This window comes from Molossus molossus, unplaced genomic scaffold, assembly GCF_014108415.1.
Source record: "Molossus molossus isolate mMolMol1 unplaced genomic scaffold, mMolMol1.p scaffold_m16_p_6, whole genome shotgun sequence".
NCBI classification, from domain to species: Eukaryota; Metazoa; Chordata; class Mammalia; order Chiroptera; family Molossidae; genus Molossus; species Molossus molossus.
Window position 1 is genome coordinate 53,156,982 of NW_023425399.1, and position 25,286 is coordinate 53,182,267.

The 25,286-nt window shown below is 39.2% G+C and overlaps 1 protein-coding gene across 4 annotated transcripts in view; it reads left to right on the forward strand.

The window, feature by feature from the left end:
• The window catches only part of RPN1 (ribophorin I), an 88,075-nt gene that overhangs the window by 9,467 nt on the left and 53,322 nt on the right, over nucleotides 1-25,286 (forward strand). For all 4 annotated transcript variants that reach the window (XR_004957069.1, XR_004957068.1, XM_036244779.1 and 1 more), the window contains exons 2-3: nucleotides 13,680-13,744; nucleotides 20,506-20,812. Coding sequence is in view for 2 of the 4 variants with exons in the window: in XM_036244779.1 (XP_036100672.1) it covers nucleotides 13,680-13,744; nucleotides 20,506-20,812 (372 nt within the window). In the remaining 2 variants the exon portion in view is untranslated. The remainder of the gene's footprint in view (nucleotides 1-13,679; nucleotides 13,745-20,505; nucleotides 20,813-25,286) is intronic.

Genomic DNA, 25,286 nt, shown 5'->3' on the forward strand with positions numbered 1-25,286 from the left:
AACTATAACCAGGGAAACAAACCCTGGTTTCTCTGGTCCGCAGGCCAACACTTTAACAACTGAGCCAAACCAGCCAGGGTGAAAGCGCTATTTCTTGTAGCTGCATAGTGTTCCATTGTGTGTATGTACCACAGCTATTTATTTATTTATTTACACTTTCCTCCCTCTTCCTCCTCGGCTTTGTTGTCCATGTCCATTGGTTATGCATACTTGTGTATAAGTTCTGTGGTTTATGTCTTCCCCCCTACCCTCTCTTCTCTGGATTGTTAGTCTGTACCCTACTTCCATGTCTCTGGGACTACCCTGTTCTTCAGACTGTTATGTTCATTATATTCCACAAACAAGTGAGATCATATGATATTTGTCTTTCTCTGTTTGGCTTGTTTCACTTAGGATAATGCTTTTCAGGTCCCTCCATGTTGTCTCAAAGGATAAGAGCTCTTTCTTTGTTATAGCTGGATAGTACTCCATTGTGTATATGTACCACAGCTTTTTTATCCATTCGTCTAGTGATGGACATTTGGGCTGTTTCCAGATCTTTGCTATTGTAAATAGTGCTGCTATGAACACAGGGGTACATATATTCTTTCCGATTGGTGTTTCAGGCTTCTTAGGATGTATTACTGGAAGTGGGATTACTGGGTCAAATGGCAGTTCAATTTTTAATATTTTGAGGAAACACCATATTGTTTTCCGTAGTGGCTGCACCAGTCTGCATTCCCACCAGCAGTGTACTAGAGTTCCCTTTTCCCCACACCCATGCCAGCACTTGTTGTTTGATGGCAGCCATGTTGGCAGGTGTGAGATGATACCTCATAGTCGTTTTAATTTGCTTCTCTCTGATGATTAGTGACATTGAACATTTTTTCAAATGTCTCTTAGCCATTTGTATGTCTGGTTTGGAGAGATGTCTCTTTAGGTCATCTGCCCATTTTTTTATTGGGTTCTTTGTCTTCCTTTTGTTGAGTTGTATGAGTACTCTACATATGTAGGAAATTAACCTCTTATGTGATGTATCATTGGCAGTTATGCTCTTCCATATAGTGGATTCCCTTTCCATTTTGATGGCTGTTTCTTTTGCTGTGTAGAAACTTTTTAGTTTGACATAGTCTCATGTGTTAACTTTTTCCTTTGTTTCTCTTGCCTTAGGCATTGTATCATTGAAAATTCTGCTTCATATGATGTCTGATATTTTGTTGCTTACATTTTCTTCTAGGATTTTTATGGATTCCCATGTCACATTTAAGTCTTTTATCCATTTTGAGTTTATTCTTGCGTATGGTGTAAATTGTTGGTCTAGTTTTATTTTTTTGCATGTAGCTGTCCAGTTTTCCCAACACTATTTATTTTTATTTTTTATTTTATTTTATTTTATTTTTTTTTATCCTCACCCGAGGATATTTTTCCATTTTTTGTACAGATAGAGTGGGAGGGAGAGAGAGGAAGGGAGAGAGAGAGAGAAACATCGACGTGAAGGGACACATCGAGTGGCTGCCACCCGCATGACCAACCAGGGCCGGGGACAAACTGCAACCGAAGTACGTGCCCTTAGCGGGAACCGAACCCGGGTCTCTCCGGACCGCAGGCCGACGTTCTAACCGCTGAGCCAAACTGGCCAGGGCTCCCAACACTATTTATTAAAGAGGCTGTCTTGACTCCACTATATGCTCTTGCCACCTTTGTCAAATATTAATTGAGCATAATGACTAGGGTCAATTTCTGGATTCTCTGGCTGTTCCATTGATCTATATGCCTGTTCTTTTGCCAGTATCAGGCTGTTTTGATTACAGTTGCTTTGTAGTATAACCTGACGTCCAGTATTGTGATTCCCCCTATTTTGTCCTTCTTTTTCAAGGTTTCTGTGGACATTAAGGGTCTTTTTTGGTTCTTTATGAACTTTTGGAGTGTTCTAGTTCTGTGAAATATGTTGTTGGTATTTTAATGGGGATTTCATTGAATCTATAGATTGCTTTGGGTAGTATAGACATTTTAATAATGTTAATTCTTCCAGTCCATGAGCAAGGTATGTGCTTCCACTTTTTTTTTTTTTTTTTAATCCTCACCTGAGGACATTTTTTGTTCAGATAGAGAGGGAGGGAGAGAGAGGAAGAGAGAGAGAGAGAAACATCGACGTGAAGGGACACATCGAGTGGCTGCCACCCGCACGACCAACCAGGGCCGGGGACAAACTGCAACCGAGGTACGTGCCCTTAGCGGGAACCGAACCCGGGTCTCTCGGGACCACAGGCCGACGCTCTAACCGCTGAACCAAACCGGCCAGGGCGCACTTTTTTATATCTTTATTTTTTTCATGTCCTGTAGTTGTCTGTGAATAGGTCCTTTACTTCTTTGGTTAAGTTTATTCCTAGGTATCTTAATGTTTTCACCACAATGGTAAATGGGATTGTTTTTTTTTTTTTTAGTGTCTCTTACTGTGAGTTTATTATTGGTGCATAAGAATGCTATCGATTACTTGATGTTAATTTTGTATCCTGCTACTTTGCCAAATTTGTTTATTTAATCTAGTAGATGTTTGATGGAGCCTTTATGGTTTTCTATGTACAATATCATGTCATCTGCGAATAATGACAGTTTCACTTCCTCCTCTCCAATTTGGATCCCTTTTATTTTTTCTTCCTGTCTGATTGCTGTGGCTAAGACTTCCAGTACTATGTTAAATAAGAGTGGCAGAAGTGGGCATCCCTGTCTTGTTCCTGTTCTTAGGGGGAAATGCTTTTAGTTTTTTGCCCACTGAGTATGATGTTAGCTGTAGTTTTTTCATATATGGCCATAATTATGTCTAGATATGATCCCTCTATTTCCACGTTGCTGAACGTTTTATCAAAAATGGGTGCTGGATTCTGTCGAATGCTTTTTCAGCATCTATTGATTTGATCATATGGTTTTTATCTTTCCTTTTGTTTATGTGGTGTATCACATTTATTGATTTGCCAATATTGTACCATCCTGTATCCCTGGAATGAGTCCCACTTGGTCATGATGAATAACTTTTTAAATGTACTGCTGGATTCTATTTTCTAATATTTTGTTAATGATTTTGGCATCTATGTTCATCAGGGATATTGGCCTGTAGTTTTCTTTCTTTGTAGTGTCTTTATCTGGTTTTGGAATTAGAATTATGCTGGCCTCATAAAATGAGTTTGGAAGTCTTTCTTGTTCTTGAGTTTTTAGGAATAGTTTGAGGAGAATTGGTGTGTGTTCTTCTTTGAATGTTCCATAAAACTCCTCTGGGAAGCTGTCGGGCCCAGATTTTTGTTTGCTGGGAAAGTCTTGATTACATCTTCAATGTTCTTAGTTGTTATTGGTTTGTTCCAGTTTTCTAACTCTTCCCGGTTCAGTTTTGGGATACTATGTATTTCTAGAAATTTGTTTATTTCACTTAGATTGTTTAATTTGTTGCCATATAATTGTTCATAGTATTTGTTAAAGATCCTTTCTGTTTCTTTGGTGTCAGTTGTTGCTTATCTTTTGATTCTGATTTTGTTTATGTGTGTCATCTCTTTGTTTCTTGGTGGGTCTGGCTAAGGGTCCATCAATCTGGTTTATCTTTTTAAAGAACCAGCTCTTTGTTTTATTGATCTATTGAATTGGTTTTTTTTTTAGTTTCTATTTCTGCTCTGATTTTTTTTTTTGGTATGTTTGATTTCTAGTTCTTTAAGTTGTGAGTTTAGAGAGTCAGTTAGGAATTTTTCTTGTTTATTGAGGTAGACCTTTAGTGCTATGAACTTCCCTCTCAGAACTGCTTTCACTGTGTCTTATACATTTTGTGTTGTGTGTTCATTTTCATTGGCATCCAGGAAGTTTTTAATTGCATCCTTGATCTCCTTGGTATCCCACTCATTGTTTAATAACATGCTATTTAGCTTACATGTGTTCAAATGTCTTTGTGTGTTTCTGTTGTAATTGATTTTTAGTGTTAAGCTATTGTGATCTGAGCAGATGCTTGATATGATTTCAATCTTCTTGAATTTGTAGAGACTTAGTTTGTGTTCTAACATGTGGTCTGTCTTTGAGAATGTCCCATGTGCATTTGAGAAGAATGTGAATTCTGCAATTTTGGGGTGTAATTCTCTGTAGATATCTGTTAAATCCATTTGATGTAGTACATCATTTAGAGTCTGTTTCCTTGTTAATTTTTTGTCTAGAGGATCTTTCTTGTGATGTAAGGGTAGTGTTGAAGTCCCCTACCATGACTGTATTGCTGTTGATTTCTCCTTGGAAGTCATTAAGAAGTTTTTATTTTATTTGTTTGTTTATTTATTTATTTTGCGTCCTGCCTCGCCCTGCCCCGCCCCCGCCAGCCCCGCCCAATCTTATTTATTTTCTTAACTCATCTTTATTGTTGAATGTATTTCAGATGTTTCTCCCTTTTTTCTCCATTGTCCCCCTCCCCGCCCCCCTCCTTCCCAGTCCCCGCCCTCCTCCTGCCTTCCACACACTATTGTCGGTGTCCATTAGTTATGCATATATGCATAGATGTTCTTTGGTTTATCTTATCCCGCCCTCCCTCCCCTTTCCCTTTGAGTTTCATAAGTCTAGAAAGCAATTTGTACTTCTTAATTCCTTCATCTTTTTCACCCATCTGTCCAGCCCCCTCCCATCTGGCAAGCAACAAGTTCTCTGTATCTATGAGTCTGTTTATGTTCTGCTTGTAGATTTTGTTTGTAGATTCAGTTGTTGATTGATATCTATTATTTGACATTTTATTGTTCATATTTTTGTTCTTCTTTGCCTCAAGAACACCCTTCAACATTTCATATAATACTGGTTTGGTGGTGATGAACTCCTTTAGCTTTTTCTTGTCTGGGAAACTTTTAGTATATTCATCGATTCTAAATGATAGCTTTGCAGTACAGAGTAATCTTAGTTGTAGGTTGTTGGTTTTCATCACCTTGAATATTTCTTGCCGTTTCTTTCTGGCCTGCAAAGTTTCTTTTGAGAAATCACCTGACAGTCTTATTGGAGCTCCTTTGTAGGTAACGGATTGCTTTTTTCATGCTACTTTTAACATTCTCTCTTTGGCCCAGGCCAGTTTGGCTTAGCGGTTAGAGCATCGGCCTGTGGTCCAGAGAGACCCAGGTTCGGTTCCCGCTAAGGGCATGTACCTCGGTCGCAGTTTGTCCCTGGCCCTGGTTTGGTCGTGCGAGTGGCAACCACTCGATGTGTCCCTTTCACATCGATGTTTCTCTCTCTCTCTCCCCCTCCCACTCTATCTGAACAAAATATGGAAAAACATCCTTGGGTGAGGATTAAAAAAAAAGATCCTCTCTTTGTATTTAACCTTTGGCATTTTGATGATGATGTGTCTTGGTGTGGACCTCTTTGGGTTCAACTTGTTTGGGATGCTCTGTGCTTCCTGGGCTTGTATATCTGTTTCCTTTATCAAGTTAGGGAAGTTTTCTGTCATTATTTTTTCAAATAGGTTTTCAATTTTTTACGGTCTCTCTTCTCCTTCTGGCACCCTTATGATTCGAATATTGGCATACTTGAAGTTGTCCTAGCGGTTCCTTACGCTATCTTCATTTTTTTGGATTCTTTTTTCTTTTTGCTGTTCTAATTGGGTGTTTTCTGCTTCCCTATATTCCAAATCAATGGTTTGCTTCTTGGCTTTACCTACTCTATTATTGATTCCCTGTGAATTATTCTTTATTTCAGTTAGTGCATCCTTCATTTCTGACTGGTCCTTTCTTATGTTGTTGATGTTTTCACTAAGTTTGTTGGAGGTCTCACTGAGTCCCCTGAACAACTCACCAAGTTCCTTGAGCCACCTTTTAACCTACGTTTTGAACTCTACATCCGATTGATTTCTTATCTCTATTTTGTTTAGTCCTTTTCCTGAAGTTTTGTTTTTTTTTTTCTTTCATTTGGGACACGTTTCTTTGTCTCCTTATTTTGGCTGCTTCCCTGTGATTGTTTCTATGTATTAGGCAGAGTTACTGTGTCTCCTAGGCTTTGTAGTGTGGCCTATTTTTGTCGGTGTCCTGTAGGATCCAGTGGCACAGTCTCCCTGATCACTCCAGCTGGGCCTTTGAGGTGTACTCCTAGTGTGGACTCTACACCCTTCTGTTGTAATTGAGTCTTGATTACTGTTGGCACATCAATGGGAGAGATTTACTTAGGCTAATCAGCTACAAGGACTGGCTGTGTCCCCTAGCCACTGGCCTCTGACTTCCTTGGAGGATCAGCTGTGTAGGGGCCCACTACACAGAGCAAGACTTACTTCATCAGGGCTGTGGTACTCACTGAGTCTACTCATTGAGTGTGCCACTTGTTGGGTCTTGGTGTTTTAGTGTGGTCTAAAGCTGTCCACTGGGTGTGCTGGCTCTGGGGCAAGGTTGGCCACTGTCTGTGTTCTCCCCAGGACCACCTGGTAGAAGCTACAAAGTGATCTGCAGATGGCTGCTTCTTGTGCTGGGCTTGTAGGTATCCAGGATAAGCCAAAATGTGAACCAAAACTGACTGATTCTAGTGCCAGGCCTGGGGCCACCTAAAGTGAGGTATGGGTCTTGCTGAGACCAGATGCTGCTTGTTTGAGAGATTTTAGGAAACTCTGAAGGAGGATCTAAGACAGGCCAATACTATGGTAAAGCCTTTGGAAACAGCTTGGATGGATCCAAAAGTCGGGTGGGGTGGAGCCTCAGGGAATCACCAGGGCGGGGCAAACATTTTTAGCCAGATTGCTAGAGTCCCAGATATGGCAGCTGTTTGCTGCCCCAGGTTTGGGCTCACCAAAGGAATGTCATCCTCTGCCAGCACCTCTGTCAGGAAAAAGCTGTCTCTCCAACTCTCGACCTGGGGCCAAACAGCTCAATTCTTCCCTGTTTTCTGGCATCCCTCAAGGTGCCTCCCTTCTGAGCTTAGAGGGAGCAAGTGTGTGCACTGGGACTCCCACAGCCGCAGCCTCCCTCTGCCTCAGTTCCTGCTATTTTTTTCAGCCAGAAGTTATGGGGACTTTTCTTCCTGGCATTGGAACCTTGAGCTTGGTGCCTGGGTTGGGACGGGATCCCCTCACTTTTCAGGGAGGATCTTCCCAGCTGAGGTATCCCTTCTGATTTTTATCCACCACACGTGGGTGTGGGACTAGCCCTTCCACGCCTCCTCCCCTCCTTCCAGTCTCGTTGTGGTGGCTGGTTTAATTTTGTAGTTGTAGGACTTCCATTCAGCTTGATTTCAGGCAGTTCTGAATGATGGTTGTGTTGTAGTTCAGTTGTAATTTTGATGTGGTTGTAGCAGGAGGTGATAATGCATTTACCTACACCGCCATCATGATTGGAAGTCCAGAGTTTTTAAATATATTTTGGTGCCCTGGCTGGTTTGGCTCAGTGATTAGAGTGTCGGCCTGTGGACCAGAGAGGCCCAGGTTTGGTTCTCGCTAAAGGCACATACCTCAGTTGCAGTTTGTCCCTGCCCCAGTTGGGGTTGTGTGGGTGGCAACTACTTGATGTGTGTCTCTTACATTGAGATGTTTCTCTCTTTCTTTTTCACCCTCTCTCCCTCCCACTGTATCTGAAGTGCAAAAATGTCATTGGATGAGGATGAAAAAAATAAATTAATTAAAAATACGTATATATTTTGGTGCTCCTATATTGGGCGCATATATGTTTACCAAGGTTATATCTTCCTGTTGGATAGATTCTTTCAATATTATGTAGTGGCCATCTTTGTCTCTAGTAATGGCATTCATCTTGAAATCTATTTTGTCAGATATGAGTATTGCTACCCCAGTTATTTTTCTTTCTGTTTGTTTGGAAGATTTTTTTCCATCCCTTCACTTTCAACCTATGTGAGTCTTTTGCTGTGAGGTGGGTCTCTTGTAAACAACATATATATGAGTCGTGCTTTCTTTTATCGATTCAACTACTCTGTCTTTTTATTGGAACATTCAATTCATTTACATTAAGGTTATTGTTGGTATGTACTTATTTATTGCTATTTTTGTTTATTGTGGTTATATATTTTTTTCTATTCTACTAATTACAGCAGTCCTTTTAACATTTCTTGCAGTGCTGGTTTAGCGCTATTATATTGACTCAGCTTTTTTTGTCTGGGAAGCTCTTTATTTCACCTTCTCTTTTGAATAATAGCCTTGCTGGATAGAGTAGTCTATGATTCAGATCCTTGTTTTTCATTACTTTGATTATTTCTTACTATTTCCTTCTGGTTTGTCGTGTTTCTGTATTGAAGTCAGCTGGTAGCCTTATGTGGGTCCCTTTGTAGGTAATCTGTTGCTTATCTCTTGCTGCCTTTAGGATTCTCTCTTTGTCTTTAATTTTTGGCATTTTAATTATTTTGTGTCTTGGTGTGGGCCTGTTTGGGTTCTTCTTACTTGGGACTCTGTGCTTCTTACACTTGAATGCCTTTTTCCTTCATCAAGTTAGGGAAGTTTTCTGTCACTATTTCTTCAAATATATTCTCTAACCCTTGTTCATTTTCTTCTTCTGGAACTCCTATAATGCAGATGTTGTTACGTTTCCAGTTGTCCCACAGTTCTCTTAAACTGTCTTCATGTTTTTAAATTTTTTAAAATTTTCTGATTGGGTGATTTTTTCCTACCATATCTTCTAATTCACTGATCTGGTCCTCAGCTTCTTCTACTCTGCCGATTATTCCTTCAAATGTGCTCTTTATTTCTGCTGTGTCATTCTTCATTTCCAATTGGTAGGTTTTCAATGTTTCTGTATCTTTACTGATGGTGTTGTTCTTTTTTCATGCTCTTGAGCTTCCTCATTATCATCGCTCTAAACTCTACCTCTGATAACTTGCTTACCTGCGTTTCATTTATCTCGTCTTCAGTAGAGTACTCTTGTCTTTCATTTGGTATTTGTTTCTTTGTTTCACCATTTTGGCTGTCTCAGTGAGTTTTGGAGCCTGCTAAATTTTCCATGTGGGTGTTGGTGTTCCGCTGATTGTGGCTCCCTCTACTGCAGTGGTTCTCAACCTGTGGGTTGCGACCCCTTTGGAGGTTGAACAACCCTTTCACAGGGGTCGCCTAAGACCATTGGAAAACACAATTTCCAATGATCTTAGGAACTGAGACACCGCTCCTCTATCTGTCTCCAGGTGGGTGTGCCCACATACAGATACGCCCGCATACAGATATGCCCACATATGAGTACTGGGCGTGATGACATCATCACGCCAGCCCCATCACATACATCCCATACAAATACAGGTGTATGTGACAGGGTTGGCGCCATAATGTACTTATGCGGACCAGTCACACATATGTAGAGAGCAGCTACTGTGTAGAAAGCAGCTACTCTGTTAAAAGCAGCTATTGTGTTGAAAACTGCAGTACTGGAGGTAAAATGATACTTCATGACTTGTAATTTCAGGTAAATGTCAAATCATGTACTGTAAAATCATCAACTACTGCAAAAAAAATTTCTGTACCATGGGGACTTATCTGGATGCTGATTGGTCTTTTTATATTCAGCTGTGGTTGATGTGAATACTGCCCCCTTGGGATAGTAACAGGCATATAAAAACAACAACACAGAGAAGAATGTTAAGAAAAGAAAATATAGTGAGGATTTTTTTACAGTATGGTTTTACCTCAATAATTACCACAGAAATTTAGAAACCGCAATGTGTTATTTGTTGTGAAGGACTATCAGCTGAATCTATGAATCTGAACAAACTAAAACACCATTTTGATAGCAAGCATCCAAGCTTTGCCAGCAAGGATACCAACTATTTTAGAAGCAAAGCTGATGGACTCAAGAAAGCCAGACTTGTCACTGGTGGCAAATACCACAAACAAAACATAGCAGCTGTTGAAGCTTCATATTTGGTGGCACTCAGAATCATTAGAGCTTTGAAACCTCACACCATCACTGAGGATTTACTGTTGCCAGCAGCCAAAGACATTGTTTGAGTTATGATCAGAGACGAATTTGTTATGAAATTGAGTGCAATTTCCTTATCTAATGACACTGTCCACAGAAGAATAGATGACATGTCTGCTTATATTCTTGATCAGGTAATCCAGGAAATTAAATCTGCTCCACTTCCAATATTTAGCATCCAGCTTGATGAATCTATAGACATGACAAACTGTTCACAGTTACTGGTTTACATGAGATATATTAATGATGGCGTCTTTAAAGATGAGTTTCTTTTTTGCTAACCTCTTGAAATGACAACTACTGCACGTGATGTATTTGACACAGTTGGTTCATTTCTGAAAGAGCATAAAATCTCTTGGGAAAAGGTTTGTGGTGTTTGCATAGATGGTGCTCCAGCTATGCTAGGATGTCGATTTGGATTTCAGTGTTTGATACTGAATGAGTCACCAAAGGTCGTTGGAACTCACTGTATGATTCATCAGCAAATATTAGCAATGAAGATGCTGCCACAAGAGTTACAAGAAGTAAGGAAAAGTGTTGTAAGTTCTGTCAATTTTGTAAAGGCGAGCACTTTAAACAGTCGACTGTTTTTGCAACTATGCGAGTTGGATGCGCCGAACAGTGCTCTGCTATTTCACACTGAAGTGAGATGGTTGTTGACAGGAAAAGTTTTAAAATTTGTTTTTGAGCTTCGTGATGAACTCAAAATGTTTTTTAATTAGAAAGCAGGACTGCAGTCTGAAGCACTTTTTAGCAATAAAAGTGAACTGCAGAAAATAGCTTACTTGGTTGCCATCTTTGCCATCTTGAATGAGTTAAATTTATCACTGCAAGGACCAAATGCAACATGCCTCAATTTGTCTGAAAACATCCAATCATTCCAAATGAAACTTAAGCTTTGGCAAAAATAAGTTGGGTGAAAATAAAATTTACATGTTGCTTACCTTATCTGCTTCTTTGAGGAATATGACATTGAACTAGACAAAAGGATTATGATGATAATTTCTGTGAAAGAACACTTGCACATGTTTGCAGATGATATTTCATCGTACTTTCCAAATCTACCTGACACCCCATTTGTACTTGCCAGAAGCCCATTCACAGTCAAAGTTGAAGATGTTCCTGAGAAAACACAAGAGGAGTTAATTGAACTTACTAACAGCGATGCAGTGAGAACTGATTTCTCTACAATGTCAGTTACAAAATTCTGAATCAAGTGTTTGCAGTCATATTCCATTCTGTCTGAGACTGTGTTGCGCTTTCTTTTTCCATTTTCAACAACATATTTTTGTGAAACAGGGTTACCCAGCTTGTTGGTTATCAAGTCTAAATACAGAAGTAGACTTGAGGTATATGATCTTCGTTTTGCTCTTGCAAAGACTGCCCTGAGAATTTCTGATTTGGTGAAAAAGAAGCAATCTCAACCTTCGCACTGATGTTGGCTTTTTATGCATACTGTTGCAAAATGTAGCAATGTAGTTTACTGTTGTTATATTAAGACTTTTACCTGTGCTACACCATGCTTCAAGACAAATTTTCATTTACTTGTTATTAGAAATAAATATTTCACAATATATAATTACATATTGCTTTTGTGATTAATCACTATGCTTTAATTCTGTCCAGTTTGTAACAATGAAAATACATCCTGCATATCAGATATTTACATTATGATTCATAACAGTAGCAAAATTACAGTTATGAAGTAGCAATGAAAATATTTTATGGCTGGGGGTCACCATAACATGAGGAACTGTGTTAAAAGGCCATGACATTAGGAAGGTTGAAAATCACTGCTCTGGTGGGTTTGGATGAGTATGAGAGGACCCATGTTAAACACTGCTGTCAAGTCTTACTTTCCTGGGTAGTTTTGCAAGCCCAGGAAAGGTTCATTTATCCTCTAGCTTTTTGCCTGGGTGCTATTAGTCTCAATTACTTGATGAGCCTTGGGTTGTAGCCCTCAACTGAATGAAAAAGTCCTTCAGGTGTTCAGGGTAAGAGGATTTCCAGAGGGTGGGGCCAATGCTTGTTGGCTATTAATGAGCATCAGTTTCCATTTCTCTGGTTTGACCAGGAGGTGTTAAATTCCTGAGGGAGGGGCTGTTGCTTCTCTCTGGGGCTCTGGGAAGGGCTCTTTGAGTAAGATGGCTATTGTCCTGTAAAGGAATGATTCAGCAAAAAACTCCCATTGCCTTCTCATCTCTCCAAGCTCCTGTGTCTCTACACAGTTCCAGTCCAGTCTGGGCCTCCCTGTGCCAGATTCCAAAGTGGGTGACTGTAGCTAATTTAGTGCTGTGTCTTGACCCTCTGCGCTGTGTAGCCAGGTTGGGGTTTTAACCCTGAGGGAGCTGCTCACAGCTCAAACAGCTGCTGTCAGTGGGCTCCCACCCTGCCATCTTGTGCCTCCGCATTTGCTACCAGGCTCGATTCAGTGTCCTTTTTCTTGTCCCTGGTTATATGGGTCCTCTCCACTGCTTTTCTGTTGCTTTACCTGACTATTTTAGTTGTAATTCCAGTTTGGTCCTGGGAGATGGTCTGTGTAGCTTCCATTCACTTCGCTGCCATTTTGGAATTGAATCCCAGACTGACACTCTTAATTGCTGAGCCAAACCGGCTGGGGGTTTAATCTTTTATTAAGTAAATAAGCACCTCTTATTAAGACAGTGATATGCACAAGTATAATATTCTCATTGTGATAAGATTCTAGTCAAAGAAATGAAATTTGTTATTTTTATTAGCTTGCACAGCTTTATTGAGGATAATTGTATGATTACTTTTAGGGTTTCTTTTTTTTTTTTTTATCCTCACCCGAGGATATTTCTCCATTTTTTGTACAGATAGAGTGGGAGGGAGGGAGAGGAAGGGAGAGAGAGAGAGAAACATCGACGTGAAGGAACACATCGAGTGGCTGCCACCCGCATGACCAACCAGGGCCGGGGACAAACTGCAACCGAATTACGTGCCCTTAGCAGGAACCGAACCCGGGTCTCTCCGGACCGCAGGCCGACGCTCTAACCGCTGAGCCAAACTGGCCAGGGCTACTTTTAGGGTTTTTAAATATTAAAAATAGCTTTCTCATTATGGCTTTGTATACCCTATTGGGAATCAGTACTTTAGTGCTTAAGGATTGTCTTAATGTAGGTTTTCTTTTGGTGGAGGTTGCATTGGCAAAGAGATCTCCTTATAGTCTGTTAAATAGTCTCATGATTTAAGATGCCTACTCCCTCAGAAAGACTCTGCAGCCTGCTGAAGTTAACATCCTTTTCCTGGTTGCACATCCTGTTGCAGTGAAGGATAAGATAAGGGTGTGTGCCAAGCAGTGGCCATTTGCTCCTTCTCTTCAAGGACTTTTGCCACTGTTAACTTATTTTGTGCAAATAAAAAGAATTTTGGTCATGCATGAGACTTCTATGACAATAAGTATTAGTATTTATTGCCTATGCATTTGTGTATTTGGATGTAAGTAAAGAAGGAAACACCTAGAAAGAAGCTATTCAGGCCTTTATATTTGGAAGTGTGAAGTGTATTTGGAAGTGTAATTTTCATTTGTTAGGTGTGTATTTGATCATTCAGGAAAATGTTATATATTTATTGAGCTTATTATAAAGCTTATTTAGTGCAGAAATAAGTCTTTGACAATGTTCTTGTGTTTCAGATGAAAAAAAGTTATTACTGAAACCAGAATTCAATCATTAAAAAGTTCTGGTAGTTTGAATACTCTAATGTGGACATTCTGAGGCTGTTGGTTAATTGTTGACTCAAAATTTAGAGGCCAAAAGACAAAGAATAACCGTTTTTGTCCTTTTATAGGTGAAGGGAGAAGATGAGGAAGAGAACAACTTGGAAGTACGAGAAACCAAAATTAAGGGTAAAAGGTAAGTTAATGAGTAGTTAGAATATCTGTATCTGTATTTGCCTCTTCTTGTTATAGATCATCCTATCAGGGTTAAAATCATAGGCTAGGAGAACTGCTTAGGAAGAGCCTAGTATATTAGAAGCTATTTCAGTTAATATAGTGTGTGGTAGCAAGCAACAGGCTGTAATATATTTTGGACCCATTTATGATGTCTTTTCTGGTAACTGTTGGTGAAATTGAATTTCCCTAACAGTGGCAGTTTATTTTACAACAGGAAAGTGGTTACTTTCTATCCTAGGTCTCTCTAATCTATATGGCACTAGGGATCCTAAACCAATAGATGGGAAACCAGTGAGAACTCCAAGCTGTTTTGCCTCAGCAGGTATCCTCTTTTCAGTGGCTGGCTACTCTTCTGTTTTCAAGGGGCCAAGGGGCTGACAGCACCCCCGCGCCCACCCTCCACATTTAAGACTTCAGAACATGGAAAGTGATACTTTGCAGGAAGTAGACTGAGCTCTATAAATGTTGGGGTTGGTTTTGTTCTCTGCTTTAACCTTAGCACAGTCTGGGGCCTGGCACTTATTAATTATTTATATTAAAACAATTTAGTAAGAATATTTTTCTTTTCTTTTTTTCCAATCCTCACCTGAGGATATTTTTACTTGCCCTCTCTGGAGCATACCTGCACCTTTCCCTTCCCACTCGCTTCCCCCCAAGCATGTTACCTCTGCCTTTCCCTCTCTTTGGCTCCAAAGGCCCTTCTTTTGCTTCTGTAACTTGTTTTCTGAGCTTTTGCAGCCTAGCTAGCTCACTTCTACTACCTCTGTAACTTTTAAAATAAACTTTGTTGCCTTGGCTGGTTTGGCTCAGCGGTTAGAGCCTCGGCCTGCAGACAAGAGAGTCTCAGGTTTGGTTCCTACCAGGGGCATGTACCAAAAAAACAAAAACAAAAAACAAACAAACAAAATAAACATTGTCTTATAATTTGGAAAAAAAACACGGGTTCTTTTTAATCCTCACCCAAGGATATTTATTTTTAATTTTTGTTAAGATATTAGAGAGGAAGAGAGAGGGAAACATCAATATGAGAGAGCAATATCGATTGGGGGGGTATGTGCTTCACTGGGGAATCTCCAAACCTAGGTATGTGCCCTGACCAAGAAGCGAACCTGTGACCCTTTGGAGCCCCAGAGGATGCTCCAACCAACTGAGCCACACTGGCCAGGGCGAGTATATGTTTTATTTCATTGATTTTGGAGAGAGAGAGAGAGAGAGAGAGAGAGAGAGAGAGAGAGAAAGATATCTATTGGCTGCCTCCTGCACGCCCCCTACTGGGGATTGAGCCCACAACCCAGGCATGTGCCCTGACCAGGAATTGAACTGGGACCTCTCAGTCCATGGGACAACGCTTAGTCCACTGAGCCACACCGGCTGGGCAAACCCACAACCTTTTATGGGTTGACGCTCCAACCAACTGGGCCACCTGGCCAGAGCAAAGAAAAGAAAAAAATTGGTTCTTGACCAGCAAATAATTATGCCTTACAACTGTCAGTTCTATGTGATTTAGCAAATGTTAAAATGGGCCTCCCTGCTTGGCAGAGTTTTAAAAACTTTTTCTTATCTATTTTGAATTTTTAAAAATGTGAATCTGATCTAACAATAACTGTTCTTAATGCATATGTCCATCTATACTCGATTTTACATATGGGTATAAATGGTATCATATTTAAAGTTGTTATTCTATATAAAGCTTAACAGAAACATTAAACGAGTTCCATAACTCTAGAATGACAATTTATGTACTTATTTTTTCCACATATAACATTTTCTGTTTTCTGTGTGATTTTCATAGTTACCTTTTATTGCATGTAATCCTCCTTGAGTTGCTTTGATTTATTTCATGTGCAAAAACATCATCTGAGGAGCCAAATCATAATACCTGGTAATTACCTTGATTTTTGTAGTCTCAGATTGCATGAAATGGGCATCTTCACCAGCCCTGTGGATGTCAGATCTGATATCCTTAAATAAGTTGCTATTAAACCCTCTTGTTAATATTTCAGAGACTACTCTCCCTCTTTGGTTATTTGAGGACCCTGTCTGTGTTTACTGGCTGTGACTGAGGGAGAGGAAGTATGGCATAGTTATTATGAGTGTGGTCTTATGCAGTCTTACTCCAAAGATTCAAATCATATCTCTGTTACTACTTACTGGCTATGTGTCCTTGGGAAACGGAAGAATACTTTCCTCTTCAGTAAAGTAATAATGTCTACCTCATATGATCATGGTTAAGATTCACTAAATTAATATATAAAATGTACTTGGAACAGAACCTGGTACATAGTAAGTGTTCAGTAAATTTTGACTTAGTCACTGAGAGAACTAACCAATGAGAAGAGCTTTCTAGAAAGAGACACTAAAGATACAGAGGTTTGACATTTAATGGTGTGTTTAGTTTACTGGGCCTTCAGAGTGGCTGGAGCTGAGAGGAAGGTATAAAAAGGGCTGTGATCAGTTTAAGGAGTGCTTTGTACACTATTTTTAGGGATGTGGACTATACTTTTTAGTCAGTTTGGAATATTTAAAAACTTTTTTTAACAGCATACAATTTTATTTATTCCTAATTCTGAATGCATGTGTTACACAGCTTTGTCTTTATTACGCCTTCCTGCCATAGAAACTGACATTTATTGGGTTTTCAGTGAATCTGTTTCAGTAAATGAGTAATTGCTTAATTTTACCTAACAAAACCAGGTCCTTCACAGAATGTTCTTCCATTAGGTCCAGCAGAAGAAGAGCTATAGAAAAAAAACATCTATCTGCTTCTCAGACATCAGTATACTACTCAGCTCTGTGTCGTCTGTTTAGCCTTTTATCAATTAGAAACCTTCATTAGCTGGTACTTCCACATTTCAATAAGATTTGATGTTCATAACCTCGGAGCACTGAATGGTACTGAAGTATCTTCTGAATCATCAAAGCAAGATTCAATTATGTTGGGAATATGTAACATGAAAATTAAAGTGGGAGTGAAACTATCAGATTGTGTAATGGGCTGGAGAGAGATAGAGATTAGGAGGTTCATTGGGAGATGCAATAATCTAGGCAAGAGATGATGATTTGAATTGAGAAGGCAATAGAAAACCTGGAAGGGATGGATTTGAGAGACATTCTAAGGCAGGATAAACCCAATATTCTGTAATGTGGGGATAGGGTAGTGTGAGGCATCAGAAAATGCCCGAGGTTTCTAGTTTAGAGTTGGTTAGATGGTATCAGTATTAATAGAGATAGAGAATTGGGATCATGAATGATATTAGATATTGGATATATTGAATTGCCTGTGGGGAGGTCAGTGGGGTTGTCTAGTGAACGTTTGAAAATTTGAGTTTACTCAGCAATGTAGGAATAGAGGGATCATATCTCGACATAATAAAGGCCATATATGAAAGACCTACAGCCAACATCATACTCAATGGACAGAAACTAAAAACATTTCCATTAAGAACAGGAACAAGACAGGGATGTCCACTTTCGCCACTCTTATTTAACATTGTACTGGAAGTCGTAGCCACAGCAATCAGACATGAAGAAAAAATAAAAGGGATCCAAATTGGAAAGGAGGAAGTGAAACTGTCATTATTTGCAGATGACATGATATTGTACATAGAAAACCCTAAAGACTCCATCAAAAATCTATTAGACTTAATAAATGAATTTGGCAAAGTAGCAGGATACAAAATTAATGTCAAGAAATTGACAGCATTCTTGTACATCAATGATGAACTCACAGAAAGAGAAACTGAAAAAACAATCCCATTTACCATCGCGCCAAAAAAATTACGATACCTAGGAATAAACTTAACCAAAGAAGTAAAGGACCTATTTGCAGAAAACTACAGGTCATTGAAAAAAGAAATAGAGGAAGATATAAAAAAGTGGAAGCACATACCCTGTTCATGGATTGGAAGAATTAACATAATTAAAATGTCCATACTACCCAAAGCAATCTATAGATTCAATGCAATCCCCATCAAAATACCAACGACATATTTCATAGAACTAGAACAAATACTTCAAAAGTTCATATGGAACCAAAAAAGACCCCGAATAGCCAGAGCAATCTTGAAAAAGAAGGACAAAGTAGGTGGGATCACAATACCAGATATCAGGTTATACTACAAAGCGACTGTAACCAAAACAGCCTGGTACTGGTACAAGAACAGGCATATAGACCAATGGAACAGAACTGAAAACCCAGAAATGGACCCAAGGCAATACGCTCAATTAATATTTGACAAAGGCGGCAAGAGCATACAGTGGAGTAAAGACAGCCTCTTTAATAAATGGTGTTGGGAAAATTGGACAGCTACATGCAAAAAAATGAAACTAGACCATCAACTTACACCATACACAAAAATAAACTCAAAATGGATAAAAGACTTAAATGTGACCCGTGAATCCATAAAAATTCTAGAAGAAAACGTAGGCAGCAAAATTTTGGACATCATACGGAGCAGAATTTTCACTGATACATCACCAAAGGCAACAGAAATAAAGGAGAAAATGAACACATGGGGCTACATCAAACTAAAAAGCTTCTGCACAGCAAAAGAAACAATAATCAAAATGGAAAGGCAACCCACTGTATGGGAGAACATCATTGCCAATGATATATCAGATAAGGGGTTAATTTCCAATATATATAGAGTGCTCATACAACTCCACAAAAGGAAGACAAAGAACCCAATTAAAAAATGGGCAGAGGAGCTGAATAGACACCTCTCCAAACAGGACATACAAATGGCCAAGAGACATATGAAGAAATGCTCAACATCACTAATCATCAGAGAGATGCAAATTAAAACAACAATGAGGTATCACCTCACACCTGTCAGAATGGCCACCATCAACAAATCATCAAACAACAAGTGTTGGCGAGGGTGTGGAGAAAAGGGGACTCTAATACACTGCTGGTGGGAATGCAGACTGGTGCAGCCGCTATGGAAAACAATATGGTGCTACCTCAAAAAATTAAAAATTGAACTTCCATTTGACCCAGTGATCCCACTGCTGGGAATATACCCTAAGAAGCCTGAAACACCAATCAGAAAGAATATATGTACCCCCATGTTCATAGCAGCACTATTTACAATAGCTAAGATCTGGAAACAGCCCAAGTGTCCACCAGTAGATGAATGGATAAAAAAGCAGTGGTACATATACACAATGGAGTACTATGCAGCGGTAAGAAAGAAAGATCTCTTATCCTTTGAGACGACATGGAGGGACCTGGAAAGTATTATCCTAAGTGAAACAAGCCAAGCAGAAAAAGACAAATACCACATGATCTCACTTATATATGGAATATAATGAACATAACAGTCTGAGGAATACAGTAGACCCAGACACATGGAAGTAGGGCACAGACTGACATCCCTCAGAAGAGGGGATGGGGGGTGGGGGGTGGGAAGAGATAAACCACAGAACTTATATGCATGTATGCATGACCAATGGACATGGACAACTAAGCCGGGGACAGGGTGGAGGGAGGGTAGGGGGGGTGCCAATGGGGTAAAAAGGTAAAATATCTGTAACAAAAAAATAAATAAAAATTCATATTAAAAAAAAAAAAAAAATTTGAGTTTAGAGCTCAGAACTGAGAATGGGATTGAGAAACAGATTTGGAACTTGAAACCAAGAATTGGTTAAGACTGTCCCTGGAGAAGATATAGGGCTTATTATATTTTGAGTAGGTACTTCAGAGTAGTGTTGTAAAGTATAAAGTTGTGACTGATGAAGATCTTTAAGAACTCTAATACCATGGAAACATGTTAAAATGCCTTCAGTTTTTCACAAATGGTTTCAGGGTCTATGAAGAATTGATCTCCTGGCATAATAAACTCAGATTCATTTTTTGAGTTAATATTCTATATGAATTTAAGTAGTTTCCAGGCCATCTCTTTTTCTTCATTTTATTTTATTTTTTAGATCTTCACCTGAGAATATTTTTCCACTTATTATCAGATAGAGTGGGAGGAAGGGAGAGAGAGAGACAGAGAGAAACATCGACATGACAGAGCAACATCGACTGGTTGCCTCCCTGCACGACCCGGCCAGGGCTGGGGACGAACCACAACCAAGGTAGGTGCCCTTGACCGGAATTGAACCCACGACTCACCAGCCTGCAGGCTGACGCTGTAACTGCTGAACCAAACCGGCCAGGGCTCTTTTTCTTTAAAATGCTAGTAATTTTATTTCTTTCTGGTTATGAGAGTGATACAAGCTAATTATAAAACAAATTAGAAAATAACAACAAAATGAAGCTTATCCTCCTATCTTGAGACAGCATTAAACATTGTGTGGAACATTCATTGAAATACTTTCTTCACATACATTTGTATATGTATATATTTTTAAAAAGAATCATATTGTGTCTTTTGTAAACTGATTTGTTACTTACATTGTATATGGGAATGTTTAATATAGATAGATCTAAGTATCTTTTTTAGTGGCTGCCAATATTCCATTGTGTGGCTCTCTATTGGAATTTTTAAAACTGTTATTCTGTTGTTGGACATTTAGGTTGTTTTACACTCTTTTACTATTATAAACAATCTTGAGATGAACATCCAGATGTTTATCTTAAAAGATTAATTAATAGGTTAAAGGTGATCTCTTAAAGGTAACTGCTTTCATCTTGGGTACAAAATTATGCTGTGACTTTGAGTTCCTAGCTGTTTTTAATTTCCTTAATTCTCTTTCCTCATTTTTTTCCTGCAGTGGGAGATTCTTCATGGTCAAGCTCCCAGTTGCTCTTGATCCTGGGATGAAGATTTCAGTTATTTTGGAAATAGTCTATACCCATGTGCTTCAGCCATATCCAACCCAAATCACTCAATCAGAGAAACAGTTTGTGGTATTTGAGGGCAACCATTATTTCTATTCTCCCTATCCATCAAAGACACAAACTATGCGTGTGAAGCTTGCATCTCGAAATGTGGAGAGCTACACCAAGTTGGGGAACCCCACACGATCCGAGGACCTCCTGGATTATGGACCTTTCAGAGATGTCCCTGCCTATAGTCAGGTAGGCTCATGTGGAGTCTAGCCCATCCCTGTCTACTTCAGAGAAGTTCTTCCAGAATGACTACTAGTTGATACGGTTGGGTGGTGTGGGTGGGTGGAAATTCAATATCACCCCTCAGTTTTTTAACCTGCTGTGGAATGACTCCATGGGGTCTCTGTTCCTTTGAAGAGTACAGCTAGAGGCTCTGAGTTTAGGAAGACTTTTTAAAGGAGGTAGTATTTGGAGAGTTGGAGTGGGAATTGGGGGAGAAGGAAACAAGGCATTCTGGGCAGTGGCAATAAGAGGGCTAAAGGCCTGGGAATAAGAAAACACATGGGAGCCCTGGCTGGGTGGCTTAGTTGGTTGGAGTGTTGCCACATACACTAAAAGGTTGTGGGTTTGATTCCTGGTCAGGATACATCCCAAGTTGTGGGTTCAATCCCTGGACAAGGAACATACAGGAGGCATCCAATCAGTGTTTCTCTCTCAGTCTCTTTTCCCTCCTCTCTCTAAATGCAGCTTCAGGTGAGGATTGAAAAAAGAAAACAGATGGGAAAAACATGTGGTGTGCTGTCTAGTGTGGCTGAAGTAGCTGCTATGGGTAGTAAAGCTGGTTGCATTGCTGAGCCTAGAGGTTGGGCCTTAAACGTATGAGCAATTAAAGCTTAAAAAAGATTTTGTTATGAAAAATTTCAAACATGTAAAAGTATAGAGACTAGTATAAGAAACTCTCATGTACCCATCACTTAGATTCAGTGGTTATCAAGATATTAGCACACTTGCTTCAGCTATGTCATTTTTCTTTGCTGTAATAATTTAAAGCAACTTTTAAGAATCATATCATTTCACCCTATTTTTTTCTCTAAAAAATATGGATATTGGGACATTTATGATTTCTTTGCATCTCTCTGTATCTAGGATATATGTCACTAAGGATGTACAGTCAAGACAGTTTGTTCTAATGTCTCTTGAATGAATTGTTTCTCTGTTTTCTCTTTTGAATGTCAGTTTAACATATAGTTAGGCTAGTCATTTTGGATTGTTTTTAACTTTAAGGATTATTTTATTGGCTTAATTTTTAAAATATAAATAAAGAGCATTCCATAGTTAAAATTATGTAACAAGTTATATTCAGATAATTCTTTTTTTTAAATCCTCACCCAAGGATATTTTTCCATTTATCATCAGACAGTGGAAGGGAGGTAAGGAGGGAGAGAAAGAGAGAGAGAGAGCGAAAAAGAAATATTGATGTGCGAGGGACACATCAACTGGTTGCTTCCCACATGATCCGACCAGGGCTGGGGACGAACAGCAACTGAGGTACATGCCCTTGACTGGAATCGAACCCGTGACTCATCGGTCTAGGAGTCAATGCTCTAACCACTTAGCCAAAGCTGCCAGGGCTATTCAAAGAATTCTTAATTCCACAACTCCCTTCCATCTGTTCTTTTTGGTCATTTATATTAGTTTAGTTTATCTTTCTAATGATTCTATAAGTACATTTAGATTTGTAGGAGATTTATTCATATTCCCCCATTTCTCAAAAATAGCACACTGTGTATACTATAGCACCATGAATTTAGGGGGTAGCAAGAGAGGTCCTCTCTGTCTTCTGGGGTAGTTGCCATTTGGTGCAGAGAGCCCTCCATTGCCTTTGTGGAGCAAATGGGCCACTCTCTGAGTTGTGTTTCCTCTAATTACATATTTATTTCTTTTTCTCACTTAAAACTGAGTTCATATTGTGATATAGATTTGGTTATCTCCTACATAGACTTTTATAGTTTGAATGTTTTGGATTTTACATTTTTCTTCTCCGTTTTAAATTAAGGAAATGCTTGTGACAGACTATTTGGCAAATACAAAGAAAAATTTGACCTCAGTTCACATCCACTTTTGACATTTAAGTATGAGTCACAGAGTATGGCCTGCAGAGTTTCTTTTGTTTCTGCCCTGTAAGAAGCAATTTATTTATTTTCATTGAATTTATTGGGGTGACATTGTTTAATAAAATTATATTGCTCTCAGGTATACAATTCTACAGTACATCATCTGTATATTGTATTGAGTGTTCACCACCTCAAGTCAAGTTTTCCATCACCATTTATTCCCCCTAGATACTCTTCTACCTTCCCCCACACTCTTCCTTCTGTTAATCACCTTACTGTTGTCTATGTCTGGGGTTTTGTTGTTGTTTTGCTTAATCCCTTGATAATGTCTTTTTAGCCATAGGGGCTTTTTAATGTAGGTAGGGATCCTATTATGCATAAAGTAATACTTTTGCCACTTAGAATTCTCTAAACATTTTCTGTTATTGCTGTAAACTATTTTTGTTTGTTTTTTTGGTACTTGCCCCTAGGGGGAACCAAACCTGGGACTCTGATCCGCAGGCTGATGCTCCAACTGCTGAGCCAAACCAGCCAGGGCAATATCAACTATCTTTAATAGTCATTTAAGATCCCATGATTTGATGTCTTATAGTTTATTTGCCAAGTTTCCTATAATTGGAAAGTTAGCTTTTTTTCTGTTTAACAGGATAATATTCATCTCTTTATATATAACTTTTTATATACTCTCAATAGATTTTCTGAAGTAAAAATCTATTTTTTAAATTTATTTTAATTTTCATTTTTTAATTTACCTTTATTGTTGAAAGTATTACAGTTGTCCTCCCATTTCCCCCCATTGACTCCCTCCTCCCTGCTCCCACACCCTTCCTGGCTTCCACACACTACTGTCTGTGTCCATTGGTTTTGCATATATGCATTTAAGTTCTTTGGTTTATCTCTTCCTACACACCCTCTTCCCTCTGAGGTCTGTCAGTCTAACAACAAATTTGTACTTTAAAAAAAAAAGTTTTTATTGATTTTTTTTTTAAGAGAGAAAGGAAGGGGGAGAGAGATAGAAACATTGATGTAAGAGAGAAACATCAACCGGCTGCCTCCTGCACGCTCCCTACTGGGGATCAAGCCCACAACTTGGGCATGTGCCCTGACTGGGAATCCAGTTCGGACATCTCAGTCCATGGGATGACACTCAATTCACTGAATGACACTGGCTGGGCCAATTTGTACTTTTTTTTTTTTTTTTTATCCTCACCCGAGGATATTTTTCCATTTTTTTGTACAGATAGAGTGGGAGGGAGAGAGAGGAAGGGAGAGAGAGAGAAACATCGATGTGAAGGGACACATCGAGTGGCTGCCACCCGCACGACCAACCAGGGCCGGGGACAAACTGCAACCGAAGTACGTGCCCTTAGCGGGAACCGAACCCGGGTCTCTCCGGACCGCAGGCCGACGCTTTAACCGCTGAGCCAAACTGGCCATGGCCAATTTGTACTTCTTAATCGCTTCTCCTTTTATGCCCATTCCCCCCCCCCCCCCCAGCTGGCAACCATCAAAAAGTCTTTTGTATCCATGAGTCTGTTTCTGTTCTTCTTGTTCATTTGGTTTGTTGATTCAGTTGTTGATAGATATATATTTATTGCCATTTTATTGTTCATGTTTTTGTTCTTCAATAAGACCCTTTAACATTTCATATAATACTGGTTTGGTGGTGATAAACTCCTTTAGGTTTTTTTTTTTTTGGCTGGGAAATTTTTGGTATATCCATAGATTCTAAATGATAGCTTTGCAGGTTAGAGTAATCTTGGTTTTAAGCCCTTGCTTTTCATCACTTTGAATATATCTTGCCAATCCCTTCTGGCCTGAAAAGTTTCTTTTGAGAAATAGGCTAACAGTCTTATGGGAGCTCCTTGTAGGTAACTAACTGCTTTTCTCTGCTGCTTTTAAAATTCTCTTTGTTTTTAACCTTTTGAATTTTAATTATGATGTGTTTTGGTGTGGACCTCTTTGGGTTCATCTTGTTTGGGACTCTCTGTGTTTCCTGGACTTGTAAGTCTGTTTTCTTCACCAAGTTAGAGAAGTATTCTGCCATTATTGTTTCAAATAGGTTTTCAATTTTTTGCTGTTTCTCTTCTCCTTCTGGCACCCCTCTGATGCAAATGTTGGCACACTTGAAGTCCCAGAGGCTCTTTACACTGTCCTCATTTTTTGGATTTTTTTTTTCTTTTTGCTGTTCTGATTGAGTGTGTTTTGCTTCCTTATATTCCAAATTGATAGTTTGATTCTCAGCTTCACCTACTCTACTGTTGATACCATGTAAATTATTCTTTATTTTAGTTAGTGCATCCTTCATTTATGACTGGTCCTTTTTTATGCCCTTGAGGTCCTCACTAAGTTCCTTGAACATCCTTTTAACCATGTTTTGAAATCTGCATCTGTTAGATTGCTTATCTCCATGTTTTAGTTCTTTTTTTCTGGAGTTCTGATCTGTTCTTTCATTTGGGACATGTTTCTTTGTCTCCTCATTTTGGCTTTCTCCCTGTGTTTGTTTCTATGTGTTAGGTTGCTAAGAGTTGCTAAGTCTCCTAGGCTTGATAGGGTGGCCTATTGTAATAAGTGTTTTGTAGGGTCTGGAGGCACAGCTTCCTTTCTTT